Source organism: Camponotus vicinus, unplaced genomic scaffold (genome assembly GCF_025532165.1).
Source record: "Camponotus vicinus isolate PSW18456_S1 unplaced genomic scaffold, iyCamVici1.0 SCAF_6, whole genome shotgun sequence".
NCBI classification, from domain to species: Eukaryota; Metazoa; Arthropoda; class Insecta; order Hymenoptera; family Formicidae; genus Camponotus; species Camponotus vicinus.
Window position 1 is genome coordinate 8,554,654 of NW_028141978.1, and position 26,976 is coordinate 8,581,629.

A 26,976-nucleotide genomic window follows, 5' to 3' on the forward strand; every position below is an offset into this window, starting at 1 on the left:
TGTCACTCGATAAAATATGTATTTCATGCAATTGTATTTCATAATATATAAAAGGATGCAGAAAAAAAGAGACACGATTTTAAATAAAAAAACAAGTTTTTCTTATTTAACGTAAAAGATTGAATATAGAGCTTTATTTATATAATTTTGAGGTCATATATTATTATATATTTTGCCGAATCTTTAAACATATTATAATTTTTGAAATTTCAAATCATTGCAACCTGACATGTACGATTCGGCTTATCAGTGCGCTGACATGCGCCGTAGATGCTAAAGAAGTTCAAATATACATATGTCATACTATAAACAAATTTGTAAACAAAATTAAGGCAGTGTCAAAAAAAAAAAATATATATATATATATATATATATAATCCTATATATATTTTAATAGATACATTGCACAAACTTTATCTCGCATTATATTTTCCCCAACACCTATTAAAATTTATAACGCTATTCGTAAAACGCGCGCACGTGGCGGGCCACGTGACAGCAGTAAGTGCCAATCTACAGGACGAAAAATCCATCGAAGCTACAACTACACCTCACAGATCGCTTCTCTCTCCTCTCCTTCGCCGAAGTTCACATTCTATCTCTTCGAGGTGTAAGAGAAACGTAAAAAGTGCAACTGAAGGAAACCGACTTCGAATTCGAGCGCGCGCGCGCGACTCTTCCTGTCATCGCTACCATACCACCACCATCACCACCACTACCGTCGCAGCATCCCTCCACGAGCCGCCGCCGCCGCGGCTTCAAAACCTGTCGGTCTGCATTCCAGTGCCGCCGCCGGTGAAGCCGCCAAGTCGGCCGCAGCGGCCCCGTCATCAAGCGTCGGTCTCTCAAGTTCCTCCTCGTCGTTTCTGCGCGTCTTCCGGAGCAGCGGTCGGAAACGCATCGGAACGCGTCGTGCTCTCTCTCTCCGCGTTGAAGACGAACCGCGAACGCGAACATGAAGTAACGAGGAAACGAGAGACGAAGAAGCGTGGGGGCTCGTGACCGATCACAAAGGAGCGTCGCCGGGCCGCATCGCCTGGAACCTTTTTTTTCTCCCTTCCCTCCCCTCGGAGCGACGCGAGAACAACGTGTTGTGCCTGTTCCGATTATTGTATATTCACGAGGGACGATTCCTTCCCTGCTCGGCGTCGACTTTAAGTTCGCTCGGATCGAGAAAAAGGGTGAGTGAAAATGCGTCTCGATGCTTTGCGTCTTGTGATCTCGAATCTGTTCGATCGATTTTATCGCGCGATTTTACGAGTGTACGCTTCACTTTTTTGTTTTACTATTACCCGCCGTTCGAAATCTCGCTTGAATGTCATCCGATTGGATCGAGGAATCCGGAGAAACGGTACTCAATCATGATTTCGATAGAAAATCATCGATTGCTGATTATATCGGAAAATTAGATCGTACATTTAAGATTCTAATCTTTTTCTACTGGACATTGTGTTACACTTTACATTTAAAATAGATACTTTCATCCTATCTGTACTTTCTACGTTTAAAATGCGATAGGTATGTACGCTTTGGAAAGAGAGAGAGAGAGAGACAGAGAGAAAGAAAGAGAGAGAGAAGAAGATATAGGAGGCACAATTAAAGTAGACGAAATTAGATTACATTTGTATCAATAACTTTAATAAGAATGATTTCTCGTATATCTCAGATTCTCTCTCTGAATTCCGTCTTTCTGAGATATAAAACAAGAGAGAGAGAGAGAATAATTTAATTATTATTTATTTTAATTATTCAATTATAATTTATTATCAAAATTTTCTTTTAATAAATCTATCTTAATAAAGTTTGTTTTTTACATATTCTCGAAGTTTAAAATAAATTCCATACTTTGAGAGAGTTAAAGGAATATGGAAAAGGAGGCAAAAAAAGAGGAGCAAAAGAAACGCAGGTAGGAAGTGCGTACAAAAAGATCGAGGTATCTGGAGAAACGGTACTCAATCATGATTTCGATAGAAAATCATCGATTGCTGATTATATCGGAAAATTAGATCGTACATTTAAGATTCTAATATTTTTCTACTGGACATTGTGTTACACTTTACATTTAAAATAGATACTTTCATCCTATCTGTACTTTCTACGTAAAATGCAATAGGTATGTACGCTTTGGAAAGAGAAAGATAAGAAGTAAGATATGGGAGGCACAATTAAAAGTAGACGAAATTAGATTACATTCGTATCAATAACTTTAATAAGAATGATTTCTCATATATCTTAGATTCTCTCTCTGAATTCCGTTTTTCTGAGATATAAAACAAGAAAGAGAGAGAGAGAATAATTTAATTATTATTTATTTCAATTATTCAATTATAATTTATTATCAAAATTTTCTTTTAATAAATCTATCTTAATAAAGTTTTGTTTTTTACATATTCTCGAAGTTTAAAATAAATTTCATGCTTTGAGAGAGTAAAGGAAGAAGGAAAAGGAAGAAAAACAGGTGCAAAAGAAACGCAGGTAGGAAGTGCGTAACAGAAGAGATCCGAAACAAGTGTGTATTCGGACGTTGTAAGGCGAAAGGGGAATCAAGATATCATGCAGGGGAGTGCAAGAGGAGTAAAAAGAAGACCTCTCATTCGTTATCGTCGCTTCACCAGCGCTCCTCGTAATCCCCGGCGTCCTTTTTTAAATCTTACCTGTTCGCGATCCAGATCTCGTCCTCGCAGTGTGCTGTCGCATCGCCCTTTCCTCCCAATCGTCATCATGATCCCCTAAATGCAAAGTGTAAAACAATCGGTGGCATAGAAGCTAACAATAAACTCAAACTTGCCAATTTTTTACATGTACGTATTAAGAAGCGTGATTTCATTCTTTACTATCATTCTCGAGATAAAAGTGTATAGTAAAACCAACATATGATAATGTTCAATTGCCTGATATAAAAAAAGAGTTTCGAAGTGAATTATCTCTATATTTTTAATGTAGAATTAATTTATCGAAATCCATATAGATGAAAGACTTTCCCAGCTTGCTTAAAAGTCTTAGGAGATACAAAATTAATGAATAACTTTTACGTTCTGCTTAATGACATTGCGACGAAACGTGCATTTTTTCACTTTGAAATTTTCTCCCTCATTTTCAGAATCCCTTACCTGTTAAACACGAGCTGGAGAATTCGTCTTTTTGTCCTCATCGCAATCACATGATCCTCAATCCCATAAATGCATCACGAGAAAGACTGTCCTTCGCTGGAATACTAATGATACACCGATAATCATTTATGGCACGGCCACGCATTCCGCGTAGAGCAGGAAGGAGTCTGTATTGTCGGATGATTGATGGATTGGAGTATTTTCGGCGGAAGAGTTTTTCTTTCATTGGCGAGGATTTTCAAAAGTTTTTCTCCTCGCGAGATAAATACCGACATATAGCTCCAAATTATCTGCTTCATCTGTGCTTTTTAGTATGTAATGTACATGTGCGTACGTGTGTGTGACTAAATTGAATGTTTAAAACAGCCTATTCATATCCCCTGTACTTGATTAAAGATCTAACAATAAGTAAAATTTTGTGTGTTAACTCCGTAATATTTTTAAATATTACAAATATTATAAAGTAACGTAATTAAAATAAGTAAAGTAATTTGCATCCTTTAGTATTTGGAGATTACATATCGGAAATTAAAGTAAATTGTTAAATTATTATTATTATTATTATTAAATTATTATTGTAGAAATTTTAATTTTATCACACACATGTGTAGTCTATATTTAAAATCTTTATTTCTAATTGCAAATCAAAACTTTGCAGTGATTTTATCATATATGCTATTATCATACATGCCTATGTAACACGACGACGATTGAATCATTAATATAAAAGCGCACATCGGGCAGATTAAGCTTCATTGCGGTGCTTCGGATAACGCGTATAAGCGCATTGGTCGCACGCATGCACGTACGCACGCACGCACGCACGCACAGACTGCATTCGTATACGTACCAAGAGGGAAGTGGAGTGGACAACCACTGCTTTGGAATTCGGGTTCTTTATTTTTATGAGAAGTAATATCGGAAACCAGCCTCTCTTTGCGGCCCTTCTCACCTGTTACATGCCACCGACATTATGCTACCATTTAGACAGAAGTTAAAGAATCTTCTCGTATGTATAAAACGCGCGACAAACTATCAGGCACGCTGATAGTCTACGTCCGTGTATACTTAAATTGTCCTCTCTGCTTCTTTTCTTCTCTTATTATCATCTCTCTTTCTCTCTCTCTCTTTCTCTTTTTTTCAAGTTAATCCATTCGAGATGATAAATTTGAGATTGCAGGCTCGCTTTCACTTAAAATCTTCTTGTTTTCTATCCTTCTTAATTCTCATTTACTTTATCGAATGCCGACTTCTCTTCTTACCTATAGGTACAGGCAAATAGCATGGTGAACGAAGAAATGTATAATTTTAGAGTGTTATTATTTAAATTATTTCATATAGAGCAAAAAAGTTTTGAATGAATAGAATTCCATTCATCTTCTATAAATCGAATCACAAAAACTTTGTAAATGTATTAATATGTTAAGATTCTTTCTCAATCAACACATGTAGAGATTTGCGGATGGATATTTAATTAGTATAAGATCGGTAAAAATTAATATTCGAGTCAATTGAAAATAGGAAAACTATTAACATATCAATCAATTGTTAATATAGATGTGTAAGGTGTTGTATACTTACATTAACATTGAATACTTATTAGTAAATTAATATTTTAATAACATTTTTAGAAAATATTCTAAATATATTAATTACTTCTAGGTAGCTTGACCGAGAACTCGAGACGCGTTCTCGTTTTTCCAGGCGTTTCCGCTATCAGGAAAATATCGATAATTTCACGCATATTAAAGCGACACGTGGGTGCGTGTGTACGATATGTGAATGGATACACATACCTACGCACCCTCCGCAGCATTAGCTCAACGAGAAAGAATTATTATTATCGTCGGCTCTTTGCGGACATACGAGTATATGGTTTTCTGATGGTCGCACGAGCGCGGATATCACGTGGGTGTAAAACGGTTCGCGCAATGAACGCAACTTTCGACGCCGTATATGGATATTTTCTAGATGATCACACGTCATCCAGCAACTAACTTTTCTTATTGTTGTTGTCCTTCGTAAAACAAGAAACTTGTATTTTATCATTTATTGTTATTATTATATTATATTTTGTTTATTTTGTTCATATTGTTATCGTAAAGTTTATTCATTTGGCTACATATTTAACTTATTTTCTTCTTCTCTTTCTTTTCTCTCTCTCTCTTTCTCTCTTTCTAGAGTCTGCTAAATATGTATAGTAATTTTATTTTAATATGAAGAATATAAAAAAATGTTGAAGAATTAATTTTATATTATATATGTAATATATATATATATATATATATATATATATGTGTGTGTGTGTGTGTGTGTGTGTGTGTGTGTGTGTGTGTGTGTGTGTGTGTGCATACCGTGTGTGTACAAGAAATCATATTTTCATAGATAATTATATATGTTTTCAGTTTTTGGCTGACATGTATGAAATCTGCAATTATTATGATGAATGATCATTGTGTCATCCTGTCGTCTTAATCTTTAAGAAAAACATGCTATGTTCTATTTTCACATGAACTCGACGTTCTAAACTTAAACGGTATGCTTGCTCGGTATTAATTTTAGTGACTCTTCGCCGGCACTCTGCGAACCGGCGAGTATTTGCTTTCTCGTGAACGAGACCGGAAAAACAACCAATAGTGCGCAATGCTTAATTAACGTAACAACCTTCTTTCGCATTGCTTGCAGAATGTGTCAAGATGACATCTATCTTCCCTTTATGTGGCATCATCGTTATCCTACTCTACGGTCCAACGTATATATGCGGTAAGGTTCTTATTACTTGAGAACGCTAATATTTCAAATATTGTAAAAATGTATCATATTTATATATTGATTTGATATTAACAGGGGAGAGGCAAGAATTGGGTATGTCCTTTACCCGACATCCGCAGCCTTTAGCCGCTCCATTAAATGACGATGTAAATTTCGAATGCAGTCTAAATCTCGGCGCGGAGCGTTTTGCATGGCATCACAGGCCCCTACATTCGAATAAATGGATACCGCTGTCGCATCCCACGAACAGCAGCAGCAAAACATCGCGACACGTTGTCAATTTCGACAAGGAGTCAAAGGCCGGAGACTATCGTTGTATCGCGTTCTTTGGTAGGTTTTTGCAAAAATTTATCCACTCATGTTTGGCAAATATTTTTCCTCTCTTGTCTCTTTTTATTTATTGAAAAACTGTACATGACAAATAATATAAAAATATATAAGATGTTAGGCAAAATTAAAATAAAATCTTAATCTCTAAGATATTTTTTTAAATCTGTAGGTACGAGTGGTTTAGCGTCGGATCCAGCGAAATTGACACTCGCGACGATACAGAAATTCTCCGATAAAAACGATGTTTTCATCCAAGTGATGGAAGGTAACACCGTACCCATCACGTGTCCTGTACCGTATTCCGAACCGGAAGCTATAGTGCAGTTTTACAAGAATGACGTGCTCATCGAGGGTGCAAATTTGGTGAACAACAAAGTTTTGGTTATTAAGAATGTCAGATTGGCGGACAGCGGATCGTATCATTGCAACGCGAACAATTACATAACGCAGCAGACATTCATCAGCAACTATAAAACAATTTTAACGGTACACGCAAACGCAACTTTTCAAGCTCCATATTTTATCAAACAACCGCAAAGGGAATACATAGTTCCGCGTGGCAGAAATATTACGTTGGAATGTTTTGCCGCCGGTTATCCGGTGCCACGCATCGTTTGGAGCCGTCTGGGCAGCTTTCTACCATTGAAATCGGTAAAATCCTCCAGCAGTCTGACGATAGTCCACGTGCAGCCATTCGATCGCGGCGAGTACGACTGCGTGTGGAGTAACGACGCCCAACAGATCAAATCTGCAATCATTTTGACGGTCGTAGAACCACCGAGAGTCATAAGGCAACCGAAAGCGTCCACGTTTTCTGAAGGTGGTGTATTAGATCTCTCGTGTAACGTGACGGGCGAGCCAAAACCGAGCATCGAATGGCTCATCAACGGGAAATCCTTGGTAAATGACACGAATCAGAAGATTGAAGGCTCCACCCTTCACATTAGCGAAGTTGAGAAGAAACATGCCGGGATTGTTCAGTGCGTCGCCAATAATAAATACGGATCGCACTCGGGATATAACTTATTACGAGTCAACCCGAAGCAACATGTTCTTGGTGGCACGACTGAGTCGAGACTGGATTATGGAACTATAAAGCATAAACATACCAAAGGCGGTGGTAGGCGTAGAAATAAAGAAGGAAAAAAGAAGGGTGCAGGTTATTTACCTTACGTTATCATCGTTTCATACGTTTTCTTATCATTATCAAATATCCGATTAAGATATCTCAGATTAACTCTCTCGGAATTCTTTTAAACGTAGAAAATTTAAAAATTGGTAATTTTTAGATATCAAATTTTGTATAAAAAAATTTTTACATGCAATTATAATATAAAATACATTTTAATATATTTCTTATTTTTATTTATATATTATATATTTATCTAAAAATATGTATTCTTATTTATTTTCTTTTTATTTATAGTAGTTTTGGTACCTCCGAATCAACCCAATGTCACAAGATTATCTGATATCTCTGTCATGGTACGATGGTCGGTACCGGAAAACAACGGTTTGCCGATACAATTTTTCAAAGTTCAATACCGAGAACTCGGGCCAAAAATGAACGGCAAACAGGCAAAGTGGATGACAGCTAATTCCGAGATACCGAATCATGTGCGATCTTTCGAAGTGACTGACTTGCAGCCTGACCATACTTATCGATTTAGAATCGCCGCGGTATACTCGAATAATGATAACAAATTGAGCCCGAATTCCGTTCGTTTCCATCTTAATAGAGATACTGGCATTGAAAGCAATAAAATGCCGATACCTTTATTGACCAATACCGAAGCGTTGGGACCGCATCAAGTATTATTGATTTGGCAAAATCTCGACAAATCAGCCAAGATTGACGGATTCTACATATATCATCGAGCTTCTACCACAGCCGGCGAATACATTAAAACCACTGTGGAAGGAAAAGATGCCTACAACATGACTATCTCTCATTTACAATCCGAAACTGTCTACGAATTCAAGATCCAGAGTTTTTCTGTAGATGCAGCGTCAGAATTTTCTCAAATATTACGACAGAAAACTGGAAAAATCATCCGGATCGAAGAACATCCGGTTCAACAAGTGATAGCGGAAAATAAATTGAGACCGAGCGAAAATAATAAGAATGTTAGTATAGAGATTATAATCGGTGGAGTATTCGGAGGAGCTGTCATTTTAATTGCTCTCGCTTTTGTAGCGGGGTGTTTGTATAAAAGAGCAAAATATAAACAAAATCAGGAATCCCAAAGTGAAGGTACATGATTTAAGCTTGATAAGAGTAATGTACAATTTTTATAATAATCAAAACTAAATAATTCTTTTTTCCTTTTGACAGGTAAACCGATAACAAATGGACGAGTAATGAACGGTGGAGTTGCAGATTCCAAAATTAACATTACATCTAATCCGCTTGCTGGTCTTGATGCATCCGAAGATATTATGCAGCCTAAGGTCAGTATTTGTAAGTAACAACATCTGGACTTTTGTTTCATCGGAAGAAAGTAATGGAATTAGATTCGTATATTCAATACTTGTGAGCAATAATAATAAAATGTATTAAATTTTGTTCTTTATATTTGATTTTTTCAAAATTTAATTGCTCATCTTGATCCAGTCATTTACTTTCTTTCCGGAAGTCAGCATGATTTTAGACGAGTGCAGAAAACATGTTGATCATGATTACATAATAAGATTTTACAAACATGTTGATCATGATTACATAATAAGATTTTACAATTTAAATTATTGCAATTATGAGTTAGTTTGTGGTAATTTATATAACTTTTTTTTAATCATAGATTTTTTAATAGAATTTCCATTCATATAAAACTTGATATTGGTTTCCCTGCGCTCGTCTAATCGTGTAAATCCGTTAAACTGTCGACAATATATTAAGGAGACTAGTCTCTTTTCTAGTTTTAGCATTGGTCGCGCGCTGCTCTTTAATTCTACTCGCTCTCTACACTCTCTCTGGAGCTGCTTTTCTTTTGTTTTTCCGAACGCGACATACGCACGTTACCCCTTACACGCTCTAGATCTGAAAAGAAGCGAACGAACACACACATGTTTCTAAATCCAGAGCGGACAACAGTCGTCGATGGAAATGACGTCATTTCTAAACGGCCAAAACAACAATGGCAGCAACAATGGACATAACAACGGCGATGCAGCTGGATCTGACGTAAACGTCACGTCGCATAGTGAGCCACCGTCTCTGCGCCAAGGGCCACTGCCTATCGAACAACGTTTGTGAGAATGTGTCGCAGCTATATCTCTGTTTTATAGAGGGTAAGATCGTGACTGGAGGACCTCGTGCTCGAAAAACGGACCGCTGACAATCGCACGAATCTTTAACGAATTTTATTTTATAAGATGGAAGGAATACAAGATATGATTTATATCGACACGAGTTATATCTCGATGAGAAACTTAACTTATAGGCTGTATTTAACTATATTGCAATGAAGAGACTGTTGCAAGACATTTACAGGGTGTCTTAAATAATAAATATGCTCAAATGTATTGTTGCTGTAAATTGGGATTAATTTGGCATAATTTTTGCATGTAGAAAAAAAGATATTTTACACATTCTTTATTAAATTTTATTTTATTTATGTTCTTTTTTTAATACTTAATATAATCAATTATTGAATGAAATATATTGTGGAGAGCAATATTTTTATTTACATTAATGTGTAAGATTAATTTTTCACAATAGTCAAAATAGTCTCATTTTACAGTATATAAGATTATAAAGTAAATGATCTGATTGCATCTTATATATTCCTTGTCTTTCCTTTTTGATTGAAAAAAAAATTATAGGATCTTGTCTGTTAAGTAAGCATAAATTCAATTAATGTACCTGCAAAGTAATTGACTTTACTGTTACATATATTTACTTAACGATGACAAGCTAGAGTGAGCACTGAATAATTTAGATTTTTATATCTTTTTTACATACAATTTTTGAGAAAAATTTGTAATAAAAGGTATATATTTTTTAAATACTATAGCATATAGAATACACGATATGTACAATTGCATTAACAATTAAAGTCATTAATATTGAGAGAAGAAAATAGTGTCACTTTATGATAATTATTATAGAAATATCTTTTTAATGAATAATGAATATAATGAATTGAGTCATATATTGTTAACATTATCATGTATGCCTGTTGTTTTTATGAGTGTTTTCCTAGCTGCAATAGAGATTGAATAATTTATTAATATCATTCACGATTAATGCAATATTATATCATAATATCTTTATGATGATGCTTTGTTATCAAAATTATATGTGAAATTATATATTATTATAATGTTGAAAGGAAAAAGTGACAACAAATTTTATCTTGATAATTGATATTTGTGTATAACAAAACAAAAAAACGAAAATTGTAAATACAAATGTACAAACTTTTTCTAATAAATTATATTTAACGTTTGGCTTATAAAAATACTGCAATCGCATCTGTGAATTGATGATAAAGCTAGTGAAAATATACATTGTACATACTAGAATAGTTTTAAATGACACAAATGATGAACATATGTGCCTTACATCTTGCCTGAGAATAATTAATAAAAAATGATTATTTATATACCTGTATACTAATATTTTGTGTACTTAATTTTTATAAAATAAATTATATTCGAAAAAGAAATTTCAAAAATGTATATATATGTATGATGAAGTTTTGCCGTGTACTTGGTGAATTTAAAATAACTATATATAATCGTGCTTAATAAATAAATAATCAATTAATTAATAAATGTAATAATTATATGTAATTAAATAATTATATATAATTGAGTAATACGGTGTATAATAGACGGTATGTAATTAAATAATAGCTGTAACGTGAAAATATTCTAGCATACGAGGTCTACTATTCTAAAATTTGTAGTGAATATAAATTTTTTTATCACAAGAGACTTTATATTGAATATATCTAATTTTAACGCTATGACTTTCACAATAATTATACAACCATCGTAACAAAATAGGTCTCAATATATTGGTGATTCGCGCGATTTCAAATCACTATTTTCAAATTGAAAGATGCCGCCAGGGTAGCATCACTTCCGACATTTATTCAAGCAACTCGACAGAGCGCGCTTGATGGTTCCGCTGTGTGGATTTTAAAAGTCGTGTGTAACCGTAAATTGTGTTCGCGCGAGTTGTGTTGCCGGTACATAAAAGATTGTGTAATACATAAATTGTACATACAATAATCACAGAGAATATTGTCCTTTACGCGAACTGTAATGTTCGAATACTTGACTGCGAGAGGTAGCCTGAGATATTAATCGAATACGCGAGTAGAATGTGAAGATACATGATGATACGTTTTATTCAGTAGCCTCGATACATTTGAATTGGCATACACAGACCTTTTTTTAATCATCTTTACGACATTGTAAACACCAGGGGATCTTGAACGGTCGAAAAGGACGAATCGGAGAGAAAGGAGAATGTGTGATTTGATAGATTTAAATAGTCCGGACGCAAAGAGATCCTTGGACCCAACGAAACTGGCATCGCCTTTGATACCGGTGCCCAAAAATGTCGAATCCAGTGATGAAACAAATTTGTTGGTGATAACAGAAAAACAAAGTGAGAGCGAAGGTAACAATCCATTTGATAGGGTGTTGCATGAGACCGTCGAATATGTCAGCAAAAAGGGTGATCCCTTTGAGATGATGCTACAACGAGCTCTAAAGTCCAAGAAGCAAAGAAACACAGACATGAGAAAGCAATCTGTGACCTTTGCAGATGATTTTACTCCAAAAAGTAAAAAGAGGCACTTCAAGATGATAAACAAGACGTTGGATGGGTCCTTGTTTGAAGATAAATTAGATATGTATAATGGAAATGAGAAAGTGGAAATAAAGAAAGAAATTGATAGTCTTGATGTGAGAAACACTGATGTCTGTGATAATGTGACGGTTAAACTATTATGTTGTAAAGATAATGATGAAAATATTTGTGTATCTAAACAAAATGATAAAATAGTTGTTACCAGTGCAGAGTCACTGGAGTCATCAATTTTAAATCAGTCTGCAATGAATGACGCGTTATTAGAAACAGTTTCCAAGTCTAAAAAGGATAATGATGAATTATTTCTAGAGAAAGATATACTGCTCAAAGAATTTGCTCTTCCAAATGACAATATTAAATCGCGTTCATTGTCACAAGGAGCTGGAAGGTCACCAACAATATTATCATGTTTAAATAGGAGATCGCAGTCTGTAACAGATAATAAGAAAATATCACAATATGATTATAGCAATATCCCATCTGTCCTAGAAAAAGGTTTTTTGGGGAGCAAATACAATGAACAATCTATATTTTCCACTTTATCAAATGTCTCATCTATAACAAAATTAAGTTCTGTTTCATCGTCAGTATTTTCAATTGATACTATGAATCATGCTTTCTTGGATAGTAATTCATTAAAAGAGAGTCAAGAAAAGATAAATACAACTGAAAATCCTATGGAAATGAAATCAAAACAGTATGACTTATCGGATCTAGCAGAAAAACTAGATAAATTAAAATGTACTATGAATGCAATAAATAGTACCTCGAGTAAAATAGAAGATGAATCTAATATTATGAAAGAAAAAAATGAACAAATCACAGATGACAAATTGATAGATGTTGAGGTATTTTTACCAGAAAATTCCAATAAAGAATATAATAAAAGCTTAAATTCTACTGCTTCTATGGATTCTGTATTTACTGTAAGATTTTTCTCTCTCTTACACACACATACATAATTGCGTGTTTAAATTATAGAAATATTTAAATTTATCATTTGTTTTATTTATAGTATGTTTCAAAAATTAAATGTAGATTGTAAAAATAAATCTAGATAGAACAATTTTAGAGAATTAATTTACTCTTCTCAAAAACTATTTTAATATAATAAATAAAAATTGGTTACAGGATACTAATAAGGTCGAAAAGTCAATAATAGATGAGGCCAAGATGCTTTCAAAGACTTTTGAGGAATTAGCATTAAGAACAGATTCTGGATGTAAGTATTTTATAAATAGTTTTACATTATTATACAATTTTGCAAAAATTTAACTTGCAACTAATTTAAATGCTTAATACTTTTCATCAATATCTTTCATTATTTCAGCTAGTGTCGATGATTTAATTTCAAATAATACTCTGTGGATGTCAGAATTATTACCAGCATTTGAAGATGATCTTATAGTAGATAATTTAATTGAATTACCTATTTCATCAGAAGAAAACTCAAGAATCATTAAAAACACTGATAAGGAGCAGTCTTTAAGTAACGATAATGTAGATGAGAATTCTCTAAAGCAAATTGAGCCACAATTCACTGACTGTGTAAAGCAGACAGTTGTAACATCATTATTGACAGATCTCAGAAAATTAATTAAAGCAGAAAATAATCCAGAAGTCGATAAATTACTTGATAATTTGGAGAATGCCTTAGGTTCTAATTGTAAAAATAATACAGAATTATTAGTAACTTGTCTCAATATATCAAACGAGTTGCAAAGCCCTCAGAAAATATCATCTGATATCGAAAAATCTGAAGTTACAAGTACAGATAAGAGTGAAGAAGAAAGCGAAAAAATATCGTCCAAAGAAGAGATCTGCAATACTGAAACGTTATCAGATAGAAATTGTAAATTGGAAAATACATCACAGACTACAACTATCAGCAGTGATAATTTGTCAGTTAAGCCTTCATCTTATAAAGATAATGATGAAAATAATCTGAATATTACAAATTCAACTAAAGAAGCAGATATAAATTATGGTAAAGATAATCAGTCAGATGAAAAACTAGCAGTAGAATTGCTAATGAATCTTGGAAAGTTGTTGAGCGGTCAAGTTGAGGATGCTACAACAATGCAGTTACTTAAATGTATAGGAAAAGCTTTAAATGTTGCATCAAATAATTATAAAATCGAAAGTGAGACACAATTGGACAATAATAAAATGCATAATATTCAACAGATTACACCAATAAAGGCTTCAAAATCTGATCATGACACACATTCATCTACACTTTCAACAAAAGTGAAGCATAGACGAAGCTTTGAGAAAAATCCTAAAGTGCGTAAATTTTTTACAATCTTTTATAATTTTGATTATTTATGTTATTTACATGTTATATTTCCCAAATAGCTACTCGAGAAGACGGCCAGAAGAAGTATATCTGCGATTCAATTGTCGCCTAAAAATACATTAAATACGCAAATACGTAAATATAGAAGTGCATCCGAATTTGAAAGTCGCAAGAAACGTTTTTCAAGTGATCCTGGATTAGTTGGTAATTTAGCGAATCAAAAAAATGTGATTCCAGAAGCATGTAACATGAAAAATGGTAAGTCATGTATCAGATATATATGTGTGTCACTAAATAATTTTATTCAAAATGTAGATAAAATTACAATTTTATTATATGCATGAATATTTCAGCAGAGATACAGCCTGCCATTGAGAAAAAGGAGAAATCTATTGCTATAAGCGATGTTAAAAATAAGTTAAAGAAAAGAACAAATATAATCAATAAGAGAGGTCCTATGAAAGCGGTGCATCCTGTAGACAATATGCAGAAAGAAGGTATGTTTAGTTTACTAACAGGAATTTAAAAAAAGCTTAATTCGAATATCGAATTGATTATTTATAGTTACTTATATTTATAATTATTATAATTATTATTAAAAGTAAGTAACAATAATTATAAAAATCAATACATTACATTACTAACTAATGATATAATTTCTATAATTTAATTTTTACTGCAATGTAGCATTACTCGGAAAACAAACTATATCATCTCAAACTATTACACCACCTAAATCCGATAAAACTACTCCTTCCGGTAAAATAATCAGCAGCACTCCTAATTCATTGGACAATAAATATAACGTGGCTACGAAATCTGCGAGATCCAAGCCGATGGCTTCATCGACACCGGATGGTCAAAACAGCAAGGCTTCAAGTGCGCAATTGACGTCCGCTAATAAAAAACGTAACTTTTCTTGTGATATTTCGCCAGTGACTGCATATGCCAACATAAGTGGCAGTGATGAGCGGAAAGACGGTAGTCCCAAAAGGTAAGCACAAACAAACTTTTAAAACAACAAGCTACATTTTAAACTAGAATTTATTAAAACATTTTTATTTATATTTTAGATCCAAACTGCCAACTCCGAAGAAATGTACAACACCTAAAACGGACGCGTTTGGTATTCCAAAGTTTTCAACACCACCAAAACACAATTCATCGTTCAATGTAAACTATCAGCGATCTCCACAACGTTTAAATAGGAGTTTAATAGAACGTCGGCGATATTCTCCTGTCTGTCAGAAAAAGAGTGCCGAAAAAGCACAACAAAGTCCGTTGAAAGAAAATAGAATCACTGCAAAAGTGAAGCCGTTTAATTTGGTATGTATATGTTTTTGTTGACATAAATACAAAAAATCAGCTTCTTGTCAAACTAACTTATTTTGCTATTATATATGCAGATTTCTAAACTTAAACAGCACAGTACCAGCAATTGCATCGACAAGGAAAACAATTATACTTAGAATGTGATACAATGTGAAAATTGAGAACGATTATACATTCCCTGTGGTGATATTAATCAGAGATTCCTAGAGAAATCATGGTTAAAAAAGATGTAGTTTTTTTTCGTATATATATATTTATGAAAGATTTGTATGTTTTATAATAAAATGTGAAATTTTGTACGAAAATAACAGCATTCTTAGGAATCTCAAAATAATCTTGTTAGGATATAATAAACATTTTTATTTGAATTTATCGAATCCGATCCAAATAAAGGTAGTACAAACTTGTGTTAATTCTTTTCGTATGTGACATGGTAAATTTTTCTGCACTGTGAAAAATCTAAAATATATTTAAAAATTTTGTCGCGCCTGTTTCCCTCCCTAGTTAATGTCTACGTCCATTAGAAAAATCCATGATGCGTCCCAGGTAGAAAAATAGAATACGATGGAATCGCAAGCGTTCGTGGATTAATAAAAATGAAAACGTTTGTCATGCGTAGTGTAAAAAATTGTCAGAATTCGTTTGCGACCATGAAAATGAAAAAGATGTTCTCAGATCATGGGATATTCCCAAGCATGCGCCAATCTATGGTTTGCACGCATGCGTCCACCCACACACAGCAGACTATACGACAGATTGTTTAACCGGAAACGGAAGATAGCAATGCCATGATTTTCCGGAGCGATAAGGATTGAGCACGATTGGATCGCGAGACTACCGTGCCTCGTGCATATTTTCTACAAATTTTCCTCAAAAAGGTTTGGAAAAATATTATAAATTTAAATATTTTCTCAAGTTATGTATACATGTATATCCAAGGAAATGGACCTCCGATCACTGTCCTTGTCTCCTGCATAGATCAGATCTGATTTAAAAGACATTACACCTGATATTAATGAGGAAATTCTAGAAAGTCTCTGTAAATTCATCATTCATTTAAATATTTTTTTCTGCTGGGAAGAGGGGGAGGAAAGTCGGCATCAAAGCGCCGGGCACCAGGTGACTTGTGACCGGTCCTGTCACCGGTACAAAAAGTGCGCGTTGTGTGTGCCATCTTGGCGCGGTCTCTCCATATCGCATTCAGTCGCACCCGGTGTTGGATCCGTTTGTTTTTAATCCGAAACTCGTACGGCTAACAACGCGCGCGCATCGAGACACGATCAAACGATTCCCCAGCGATTGACGGACGAGACGCGGACATCCGTACGCTTTCTATAGATATGTATTTAAATCATTTCGATTAGCTGCGTTTCGCGATTAGGTTGCTGCGTCGTTTCTCCCCGGCGAGCAGAAGCGTCGAATTGTTGGCGCGCCAGAGGCCATTCGAGAACCAACACGTTTCGTTTTCCCGTTAAAGACACTTCTGGATCCCGAGGTTACATACATTGCACGTAAAAGGAGATGACGCGTGCGGGCAAGGGCAGAATGTCACGCGCGTAGAGGCAGACGACGAACGCGCCGACAAGGACGACGCATCGGTAAGTTTGACAATCCGGTGCCTTGCGCCGAAAAAGGAAGAGCGTGAATTATTAAATCGTCGCGTTTCCTCGACATTTCTTTCGCATTTCGTCCGATCTTTTTGTACCCTAGACAGATATATAGGCGATCGAGAAGGAGCGAGCGCCGTCGCGCTCGGGAAAAGCGTACGCGTGTGCGTGTCCATCGCGTCGCAACAGCCGCTTATCGCGTCTTACTCAGTCGCGCGAGTGGACGTTACATTGGTGATACTGCCAGCATCGATATCGACGTTGTTGATCCAGTGACAGCAAACGCGCGCGCGAGCGAGCGAGCGAGCGAGCGAGCAGCTGACGAGTACCGCGCCGGCACACATACACGGACGCGCGCGCCGCACACGTACACACACTCACACGCGCAGGCGCGCGGCCACATGGACGTAGAGGCGCGCGCGCGCGCGCGCGCAGGGAGCACACTGACGTTGGTAACGCGCCGCAGCCGAGAGCGTCTGCCCGCTGCCGACGCATTCACGCTGGTATTCGCACAGTCGCCGCGGCCGTGCGAGGTTCGTTTGAGGTTAGGGCGGCCATTTTCTCGCGCGCGTGTCTCTGCGGACGTCTTTTTTTTTTCTTTCTTCCCCGGGGTACCTTCCGGGCGGCGTTCCGAATTCCGTCGCGAGTAATCGCGCGAGAATTCGCCGCGCACGTGACTATCGCTCGATCGTCCGTTCCACTTGGCGCGGACCGCAGGGAAGGAGGTGCGCACTTATTACGCGCTTTCGGCACGTAGGTAAGTATAGGCGCGTATACTCCCTTTGGCGCGTGGAAAACCGTGCCTCTCGACTCGGACTCGTAGTGTCAATGCGGAAAAACGTGAGGTATCCATCCGTCCCGGAACGCGACGCGCGTAGATAGATAAATCGTTCCGGCGCGACGTTAGATATACCGGCGCCCGTGACTGTGGCCATTGTTTACGAGCGCGAGAATTGACCGATCGGTCGACCGTCACCGGGCCGGGACGGTCGAGCCGAAGGTCCGCGTGCGGCCGGTCCAGGTGCGGTGTCTACCGCGCCGGGAACTTTGCGCGACTCGGGGACCGGGGCCGCGGAGACGTCCGTGATTTTTCCGAGCCGTCGAGCGGAGGGTGTGAAACCCGCATCGGTTCGATCCGCGACGCGCCAGCGAGAGATTATCACGCGCGCGCCCGTCCTTCTATTCTCGGTGCACCTTCGGCTCTTCTTCTCGCTCGAATAGCTCGAGCGAGCACGAATTCATAGAAGCGATAAGAGCGCGATTCAAAAACTTTTCTCGGAAGCGTGAGCCTGGACAACGATCGGCGCGACGCGTCGTCGTCACCCGTCGCGTTAACAACAATAACGCGCGTCTAATTAAAGGGGTCGCTCCGGTGAGATATTTGGCGCGGGGACGCCATAATTCGCGCGATCGACTGGCGGCCCTCTCGATCATCCGCGATCGGACGTTCCCTCTCGCCGCCCTCTGCGCCAGTTTCTGGACGAACGCGCGTCGTACGTGCGTGCGGCGACTACGTGCGTTGCACAACGAGAGGATCAGATTTAACGCGCGCGCGACGCGCGACGTAGGTAGGTGCGCGTACGCGCGTCCGTGATATCGCGCGCGCCAAAGAACGAGTTCGATAGAGCGCGCCCCGACGTCGGAGCAAGCGAGAGAAGAAGAAGGAGAGAGGGAGAGAGAGAGAACAGATGATCCGCGCGATTCTCGCAGCGACACGAGAGGAAGAGTAGGTTCGCGACGAGCGAACAAGCGCGCCCGTGCATCGGGAATGTTTCGAGACGGTATTGAAAGTAATAATCGTGTACGCGCGACGCGCGATTTAAATTTCACATCGGCATCTGGTGATCGCGGCTGACCGGCGCGAGACACGCGGAGCGCGCGCGTTGACGCTGGAGCGAGAGGGGATCGTGAATCATCGTCAATCGGTATTGTTCTAAAAGCACAAATGTGCGCTTCGTTTTTCAAGGGACGAGAGAGAGATCGCTGTTACTTTCGTGGTTAACCATCGACGTCGTCATCTCCGGCAGCGAAGTGCTGCTGTTGAACGATTAGCGGCAACCGGCTGAAAGAAAGAGAGAGAGAGAGAAAGAGTGTCGCGCCCTGAAAGAGTATATCGATACGAATGACAAAGATGCAACAGCACCCGGTGCAGGCAGCGGCGCAGATCACGCACGAGGAGCACATACTGGAGGCGATCGATCAGCTGCGTCGACGTAAAGCCCGCCCCGATGCCGATCGCATCTGCAATTACCTGCTGCGTAACTTCGCGGTGGACGCGCGCGACACGATCGCCGATCTTCACCGGCTGATCGAGGTCGAGAAGGTGATCCAGGTCGATTACAAGGGCAATACGAGCTACCGCAACGCGAAAAAGTGGTCGCGTCTACAGCTGTTCAAGAACCGCCCGGAGGGCTTCCTCAAGGAGAAGCTCAACTCCAGCATGGTGTCGAGCGCGGTCGCCGAGCTCGTCGTCGAGGAGCCCGATTACCTCGACCAGGGCGTCCCGGCCGGCCGCCTGATCGAGCAGCTGCTCGACGGGGTCTCGAGCCCGACATCGCGCCGCGTCGTCGAGGAGTTCCTCGGCCGGGAGGTCGCGAGCGGTAATCTCGCGCGCCTGTCCAATGGCAATTACTCGCTGGTAGCGACGTCCGACATGACGACGGACGCGACACCGTCGCGACGCAGCGGCGACTCACAGCCGTCCTCCTCCTCCTCCTCTTCCTCCTCCTCCTCCTCCGTTACCTGCGCCCTGGAGAACGGCACCGCGACGACGCAACGGCGCGTCGGGAAAGCGACGACGAGCAACGGCACCGTCAGCAATGGCACCGTCACCAACAACGCCAGCACCAATGGTTTAACGACGACGACGACGACGGCATCGTCCGCGGCAGCGGAGCTCTACGAGTTCAACGAGACGGATAACCTCAGCGACACCACGTCCGGATCGTCGCGATCGTCCTCGCGGCAAACGAGTCACAGCCCGAAACTGGATCAGCAGGATCAACAAGAGTGCGTCAAGAAGGAAGAGTGCTATGATGTCGTGGGGAAAAACGACGCCGAGCATGGCGGTGCCGCGTCTGTCGAGATGGCATGCAACGGCGTCGGCGAGAGCAAGCAGCACGCCGACTCCCTGGAGGTAACAGCGGTGTCGTCGACGACGTTCGCGGAGAGCGACATCAAGGAGGAGCTGAAGGGCAACGATGTACAAAAGACGGCGACTAACCTTAAAAGGTCCGCCAAAGCTGAACGTAAGCAGCGTCTCTTCGCGAGGACGGACGATCGGATAGACATCGAGATCAAGTTCGAGGACTATCAACAGGGTAAGGAGGAGCCGGAGAAGCGCGAGGAGACCGGTCGGCGGTCGAGCGAGGATCGCGAGGATGAGGATGCTGGCAGGAGCTCGTCGACGAACACATCCCCGACTCCGTCCAATGTAAACACCGGTGGATTTCGTAGCGCGAGAAGGAAGGTAAGTGTGGCATCTGTGGTTATAGATAAACATTTGTAAATATTTTGAAACGTGATCTTTGACACATGAGCATTTTACTCCGACTCTCAGGATTTGTTTATCGATATTTAATATATCGTTATAGACATTTTTTTCTATACAGATTTCTTTTAAAGTCTATCTAAGATAAGAAAATACGTTAGGTTGATGAACAACTCTTAAATCAATCATTTTATGTTTGCTTTTATATTTTAGAGAGCCAGGAAAGTATTTGATCCTTCCGACAACAATCTAGTGAAACGCAAACGTGGTAGACAGCCAAGTAACCACAACAAAAATTCTATATTGCAAGATTCTCAGGATTCTACCAAGGTAAATGTCAAAGACGGACCATGCAGGCAATGTAGTCTTTGTGCCAAGGAAAAACAAGAAGCTCTTGTAGCTTGTAGAGACTGCACAGTACGAGGTAAGATTCTTTAAACAAAATTAATTTGTTTCAATTTTTTGTTGCATCAATACTTATGTATTATATCACATTTACAGCACATCCAAGTTGCATTTACAGTCCAGAGGAGATGCTTCAAAAGGTCAATAGTAATTGGCAATGCGAGCGCTGTAAAACTTGTACCATATGTTGCGAGACATCTGATGCTGTAAGTTTTTGATACATAGTTTTTCTATTTCATTCAATATTTTGGATCGTAAATTTTTTTTTTTTTCTTTAGGGGCCTCTAGTGACTTGTTTTAACTGCGACGATGCCTATCATTATTTTTGTCACACGTCGCGTGTCACAATATCAAAATCAAGTTCCAAATGGTATTGCAACGAATGTGCACAAAAACAGCAGTGCAAAGTGAACGACAGCCAAAACGCTAATTTGGTCAATGGAACGAGTAGACCGGATAGCCCGTCCAATGCACCAATCTTACCACCGGTTCTGAGCCCGCAGGTCTCTCCTACCAGGGGTTCTTCGGATCAAATGGACGACGATGGTCCCAAAGGTCCCATCGATCCAAATATTCCCGACGCGAGGAGTTGGACCTCTGAACAAGTATACCAATATTTCGCTAGATTGTTTCCCAAGGAAGCTGAGGTCTTTCGGCAGCAGGTAAATTTATACTAATTGAACGTAATATCTTACCCACATGATCGTTTCAGTGCTGGCTCATATTTGTTGGCATTTATCATATATGTATCTCGTTATATATGTATAAATATATTGTTTGCATTTGTATTTCAGGAAATAGACGGCCATGCGCTTCTAATGATGAGTCGAAAAGATGTATTATGCGGACTTAATTTACTACTGGGTCCCGCCTTGAAGATTTATCGACACGTGTTGAAGCTTCAGTTTCGCAGAGACGATCCCGAACTCTATTGGCAATAATACAGATAATCTTGTGTAATATTGATTATTATCTTTACTATGTTGTATGCGATCTAAGTTACAAGATTTAATTTGTATGTTATATAAATTAAATCTGATAGATTAAAATTGCGATAATTCTCTAGTTTCTAGGCATCTATGTTGTATATATGAATTATATGTGTGATATATTGCTAAAGATCTCTTGCGGATATTGAGGATACCTCTTGCCGATTCGCGCTCCTAATAACGTAACTATTGAGGCGGGCTTCGTTTCTTGTTGAGTTCCGCATTGAAAAGATATGTCGATATACGTGCTAAAGTACATAGAGACGAATTCTACCGGCAATAATATAGATAATGTCTAGCATGAAATCAATCTTCACGGCATTGTATATGTGATTTATATTGTACAAATTAAGCCTTCTTAGAGATTAAGGTCGTGACATAACTCTACTTCTACATGATTCACATTGTATATATATGAGATATATATCGCTAAAGATCTCATGCGAGTGATCTGTCGCCAAGTCAGTATCGATTTATTGATGTATGTACACACGCGATTACATGTATACTTAATGTACATACATTCCGCCTTTTTCATGCGCGGTGTTTTATAAAAAGGAACAGATATTTTCTATCTCCGAACTGTTACTTGTTAATGTTACATTTACGTCTATATTGAGAATTCTAGACGCTGTTTGTTCGAAACATGATGAAAACAGTTGGACATATGAAATAAAGAGAGAAACTACTGACTGATTTTACACGATTTTGTGTCACATAACAAACTTATATTTTATTTCCAGATTTTACATATACGAGAGTAACATATACATACTTATTTGTAGAATGTAATTATATAAGATATCTATTCAAGGAACATGATACTTTGGTTTACATGTACTTTTCTATTACGCAATAAATATTTTGATATTTATAAATACACTATAACATCTTTAAGGATTTCTATAACATCTAATCATAGACTTTGAGATACACATGGATATATAGGAATGCTTTAGCTATTCTCAACAAATTACATCAAAGGGGAAAACACGTAAAATCTTACTTTCTACATTTGGTATATAGATAACAATAAGATTTAATTCAAGAATATATAAAAGTCTTGCGAACAGGAACTTGAATTATTTACTTTTTGTACAATACATATACGTTAAATATTTCTAGATCACATATAAATTTTTACAAGATTTAAAACTTTCAAGACTAGCGCAACACTACAAAGCTAAACTGTTGCAAAAAGATTTTAACATATTTTTCTTATATATCGACCTACCATCGTATCTAACAAAAGATAAAAACTTGCCTACTATTTATTGCTATTTCTTGTGTTCTTTAAAAATAAACAATATAAATACAGTTATCATAATAACGTATGTAAAGAGTTTTATATAACAAATACTGCAAATAATATACAATGCCTATCAATAATCTAATACTTTACTGTCTCATATTTCTTTAATGATAAAAATTAATGAGAAATTTAAATCAAATATTTTATATATTAAAATTGCGGGAATATATCATAGATATATACAATATATTGCCTTATATTCTATAAACATATTCTAACTAATATATGATATGACGTTTTATAAAAATTCTGAAAAGATTCGCGTGAAATGCATGTATATATAAAATATATATATGATATATATATATATATATATATATATATATATATCCAATTATAATTATATTTGTATATATTGTAATCCGCAAAGATGTAGCTATCATAATTCTCGCGTTTATTTTGCATAAATACAAGATAAAATATTGTTGACGCTATATGTGATAAATTTAAAACGATAAAATAATATGCCATCAAAGAAATTATAAATATAATTTTAATTTATCCAGCAGAAATTGGAAAGTTTTTGTATACAGGAAATTTCAATCTTTCTTTCACGCAAAAAAACTGACATAAAAAAAAAATGTTTGTATACATAATATAAAATTTATATATCTTTCACAGTATAGACAGATTTATGTGAAAAAGTTTGACTAATATATCACGATGTATAATCCTTTAACTATTTCCATAACTGTGTGTGTTGTACTACGATCATTTCGATTTTTGGATAGTGATTTGCCGCAAAATAATAAGAGCGACGAAATCAAATGATATTTTGATTATGTACCTATATTGTCATTGAAAAATTTTTAAGTCTATTTCTTTTGCAAATTTGAACTTGTTCGTTGTATAATTATATTTGTGTTTAAATATATATATATATATATATATAAATTATTGCATTTAGAAATGATGAAAAGATATATTTTTAATATTAAAAGTATCTTGCTCCATATACATATACATCTCAAAAATTAATAGATGAGGAAGAGTTTGTAATATAATTATACATTACACACACAACATAAATTTTTCGAAAAATTCAATTTTGTATTATCATAAACTTTTCTTTTCTGTCATCTCACATTTGTTACTTTATGTTATATATATTGATAAATAAAATTAAATGCATCAATTTTATATATATATAAAAAATAGCAAAGAAATAATTTGATTTTTCTCTATGGTATTATACTATGAAATGCAATTTAAGTCAATGTGCGCAATTGCCCATAAACTTAAAATATTCACAATAGTGTTGTTAGATATTTGTGTCATTGCATTGTTATATTATACTAAGGCTTTCGAAACGGGATACAATCGCATCTCGCGTAAAATCCTCATCGAAATGTCGTTAAATAACATCGAAAGCTAATTAAAACTTACAGTGATTGGACGAATATTCATATTTAGGTGGCGGTTCTTTGTACAATGGTGCTTCATCTGGCATATACAATGCAACTTTAGGCGAACTAGACATGTCGATTAATACATCTTTGCGAGACGTTGTTGGGACATCGCCTGTTGATAGACAAAGCCACATCATGGACAGCATTATGAATACTGCTATGGCAAAGGCAAAAAGCCAATAAGGTACTCCAATATCCCAATAAGGTATTCTTATCTGCTTTAATGCACAATGAAACCAGTCAGATCCAGGCATAGATGTTTGCTCGGTTTCACCAGAATAATCAGAAGACAAAGCATAATCCACAGTCTGCGATTTCACAAATTACAAAATGCATGTTTTATATTTATATCAAAAGATATCATATTAAGTAATTAAAGAAAATGTTACACTTACACCAGCATCCATTGGTACAGTTTTAACATAGGTTTGTGGCAACTTGAAGCCATCGGTATCCCACCATCCAGGAAGAAGCTCCTTGCGTAATCCAGGATCAGTTAATATATCATTCTCTGGTACGTCAGGTGACATTAATAAAATATTGGAGTCTATGTCTTCTTCGATGCGATAGAAAACAGAGATGGGGAGTCGAGATAACAACTCTGAAATTCGTGGGTTTTTTGCCTTTGCCATAAAATCACAACCAATGCTACAGACATAACGATCTTGCAGGTTTGTATAAGCTTCAGTGCATGCTGTAAATAATATATAGGTATATAAAAGTAATCTTATATTGTGAGACATTTGAATATTTTGTATAACAAGTTATATACATAGTCAAAAGCAATTTTATGTAAAATATAATCTTATATAACAAGAAAAAGAACTCTTTTAAATTATATTCACAAAGATATAATTTATAACATTTTTGCACTTATGATAAAATAAAATATTCCTGGAAATTTATGCAATATAGTCTTAAAAGATAAACATACATAAAAGATAATCACACAGTACAAATAATCTCACGTACAAGTCTCGCAAGCATCTCTAGTGCCATTCAAACTATTTGGTTCCCTTTCAGGATGCAAGTCGACTAGATTAAAGAATCTGCAGCCTCGCTGACAGCAGGACTTTACATAAATGTTCTAAAAATATAGGACAGATAAGTAAGTATAACAATGTAGAATCAACATCGAAAACGAGAGAAACTAACACGCACGTTTGAGGAATCAGTAGATTGAAAGATCAGTAGATTTTCGCATAAATTGATGCAGGGATCCTCGCGAGTATAAAAAGTATCTCCGCGAGTCAACTCCGCGACCATCAACACCAGCAACGCAGCGATTTCCACTCCTATTTTCATTTTTACAACAGCTGTGTGCAGTTTTCCCAAGTTTTAGCTTTTTTCTTTTTGACGTTCCGGCTGTCAAAGAGGCGAATACGATAAGAGGCTCGCAATAAACACAACACTAAGCTTCACTCATCGATCCTCCCCCCTCGCTTTTTTCCATTTGATATCGAGAATCCTAAATTTGCAAACATTAAACTACCATTTATCCTTATCATCGATGTCGTGACTGGTCGTGACTATTTCGATACCGAATGTGTTATCAAAATGATTTGTCAGATTTGCGAAGGTCGCGATAGGAGGACCGACTTGAGAAATTGACAAGCGAGCGAATAATCGAGCAAATATCGATTTAATTACAGTGTACGCTACACTACTGGTTCACGTGCACAGATGTCAAGATGAGCGGACCAATGGGAACACTGGAATCGCGAATGGAATTTGGACGGACAAGGTTGATTTATAAAAATATTGCAAATTGAATCTATCGATACGATGCCTATAGAAAAATTTTCTAAAATTATTAAATAAGAATCGTTATTATATTTTTTTACAGATCGATGCATTCTTGCTGCTGAGAGTGAATTCAGAAAAAAATTAATCTCTCTAAAAAGGAAAGAGAGTTTATGTCAGCACAAGATATCGATTTTTACTTGTAAATAACTTGCCAATCTTCTTTTATAATAATAACGGATAAAATGTTGCACATTTGTAATTAATTTTGAGTCTAAATAATCGCAATTGCGTTAAAGATAAATGAACGAATAAATGTCAATAATTTAAAAAAGCGATATCTCAGATTGCACG

The 26,976-nt window shown here is 37.1% G+C and overlaps 4 protein-coding genes across 18 annotated transcripts; 3 read left to right on the plus strand and 1 right to left on the minus strand.

The window, feature by feature from the left end:
* Window positions 1-717: 717 nt before the first annotated feature.
* LOC145973872 (interference hedgehog) lies at window positions 718-10,816 on the plus strand. 9 transcript variants are annotated; one of them, XM_083103495.1, is made up of 7 exons: window positions 718-1,181; window positions 5,796-5,873; window positions 5,958-6,212; window positions 6,382-7,371; window positions 7,639-8,466; window positions 8,548-8,673; window positions 9,129-9,269. In XM_083103495.1, exons 2-7 carry the CDS (start codon window positions 5,807-5,809, stop codon window positions 9,245-9,247), a joined length of 2,385 nt encoding a protein of 794 aa, XP_082959621.1. In that variant the 5' UTR covers window positions 718-1,181; window positions 5,796-5,806; the 3' UTR covers window positions 9,248-9,269. The 9 variants fall into 9 exon arrangements, with proteins under 9 accessions (XP_082959621.1, XP_082959622.1, XP_082959623.1 ...); XM_083103496.1 differs by having other exon boundaries at window positions 720-1,181; window positions 9,248-9,311; XM_083103497.1 differs by lacking the exon at window positions 9,129-9,269 and adding an exon at window positions 9,292-9,456 and having other exon boundaries at window positions 721-1,181.
* Window positions 10,817-11,347: 531 nt separating this feature from the next.
* Window positions 11,348-16,080, plus strand: LOC145973875 (uncharacterized). 3 transcript variants are annotated; one of them, XM_083103500.1, is made up of 8 exons: window positions 11,348-12,962; window positions 13,168-13,258; window positions 13,367-14,322; window positions 14,395-14,593; window positions 14,689-14,832; window positions 15,023-15,329; window positions 15,409-15,661; window positions 15,742-16,080. In XM_083103500.1, the coding sequence occupies exons 1-8, from the start codon at window positions 11,691-11,693 to the stop codon at window positions 15,802-15,804; spliced, it is 3,285 nt and encodes a 1,094-aa protein (XP_082959626.1). In that variant the 5' UTR covers window positions 11,348-11,690; the 3' UTR covers window positions 15,805-16,080. The 3 variants fall into 3 exon arrangements, with proteins under 3 accessions (XP_082959626.1, XP_082959627.1, XP_082959628.1); XM_083103501.1 differs by having other exon boundaries at window positions 14,692-14,832; XM_083103502.1 differs by having other exon boundaries at window positions 11,349-12,884.
* A 776-nt stretch (window positions 16,081-16,856) lies between these two features.
* Window positions 16,857-23,046, plus strand: Lint-o (L(3)mbt interactor in ovarian somatic cells). 3 transcript variants are annotated; one of them, XM_083103505.1, is made up of 6 exons: window positions 16,857-17,265; window positions 19,241-20,743; window positions 20,978-21,188; window positions 21,266-21,375; window positions 21,448-21,831; window positions 21,964-23,046. In XM_083103505.1, exons 2-6 carry the CDS (start codon window positions 19,397-19,399, stop codon window positions 22,108-22,110), a joined length of 2,199 nt encoding a protein of 732 aa, XP_082959631.1. In that variant the 5' UTR covers window positions 16,857-17,265; window positions 19,241-19,396; the 3' UTR covers window positions 22,111-23,046. The 3 variants fall into 3 exon arrangements, with proteins under 3 accessions (XP_082959631.1, XP_082959630.1, XP_082959632.1); XM_083103504.1 differs by lacking the exon at window positions 16,857-17,265 and adding an exon at window positions 17,777-18,031; XM_083103506.1 differs by lacking the exon at window positions 16,857-17,265 and having other exon boundaries at window positions 18,049-20,743.
* On the minus strand, window positions 20,968-26,513 carry LOC145973883 (transmembrane protein 59-like). Of its 3 annotated transcripts, XR_014439566.1 has the most exons (6): window positions 26,035-26,513; window positions 25,852-25,966; window positions 25,275-25,573; window positions 24,857-25,187; window positions 21,865-22,097; window positions 20,968-21,766 (listed from the first exon to the last, which is right to left on the minus strand). XR_014439566.1 is itself a non-coding variant. In XM_083103522.1 (4 exons), the coding sequence occupies exons 1-4, from the start codon at window positions 26,182-26,184 to the stop codon at window positions 24,846-24,848; spliced, it is 906 nt and encodes a 301-aa protein (XP_082959648.1). In that variant the 5' UTR covers window positions 26,185-26,512; the 3' UTR covers window positions 22,852-24,845. The 3 variants fall into 3 exon arrangements, 2 of the variants coding, with proteins under 2 accessions (XP_082959648.1, XP_082959649.1); XM_083103522.1 differs by lacking the exons at window positions 20,968-21,766; window positions 21,865-22,097 and having other exon boundaries at window positions 22,852-25,187; window positions 26,035-26,512; XM_083103523.1 differs by lacking the exons at window positions 20,968-21,766; window positions 21,865-22,097 and having other exon boundaries at window positions 22,852-25,187; window positions 26,041-26,508.
* Window positions 26,514-26,976: the final 463 nt, after the last annotated feature.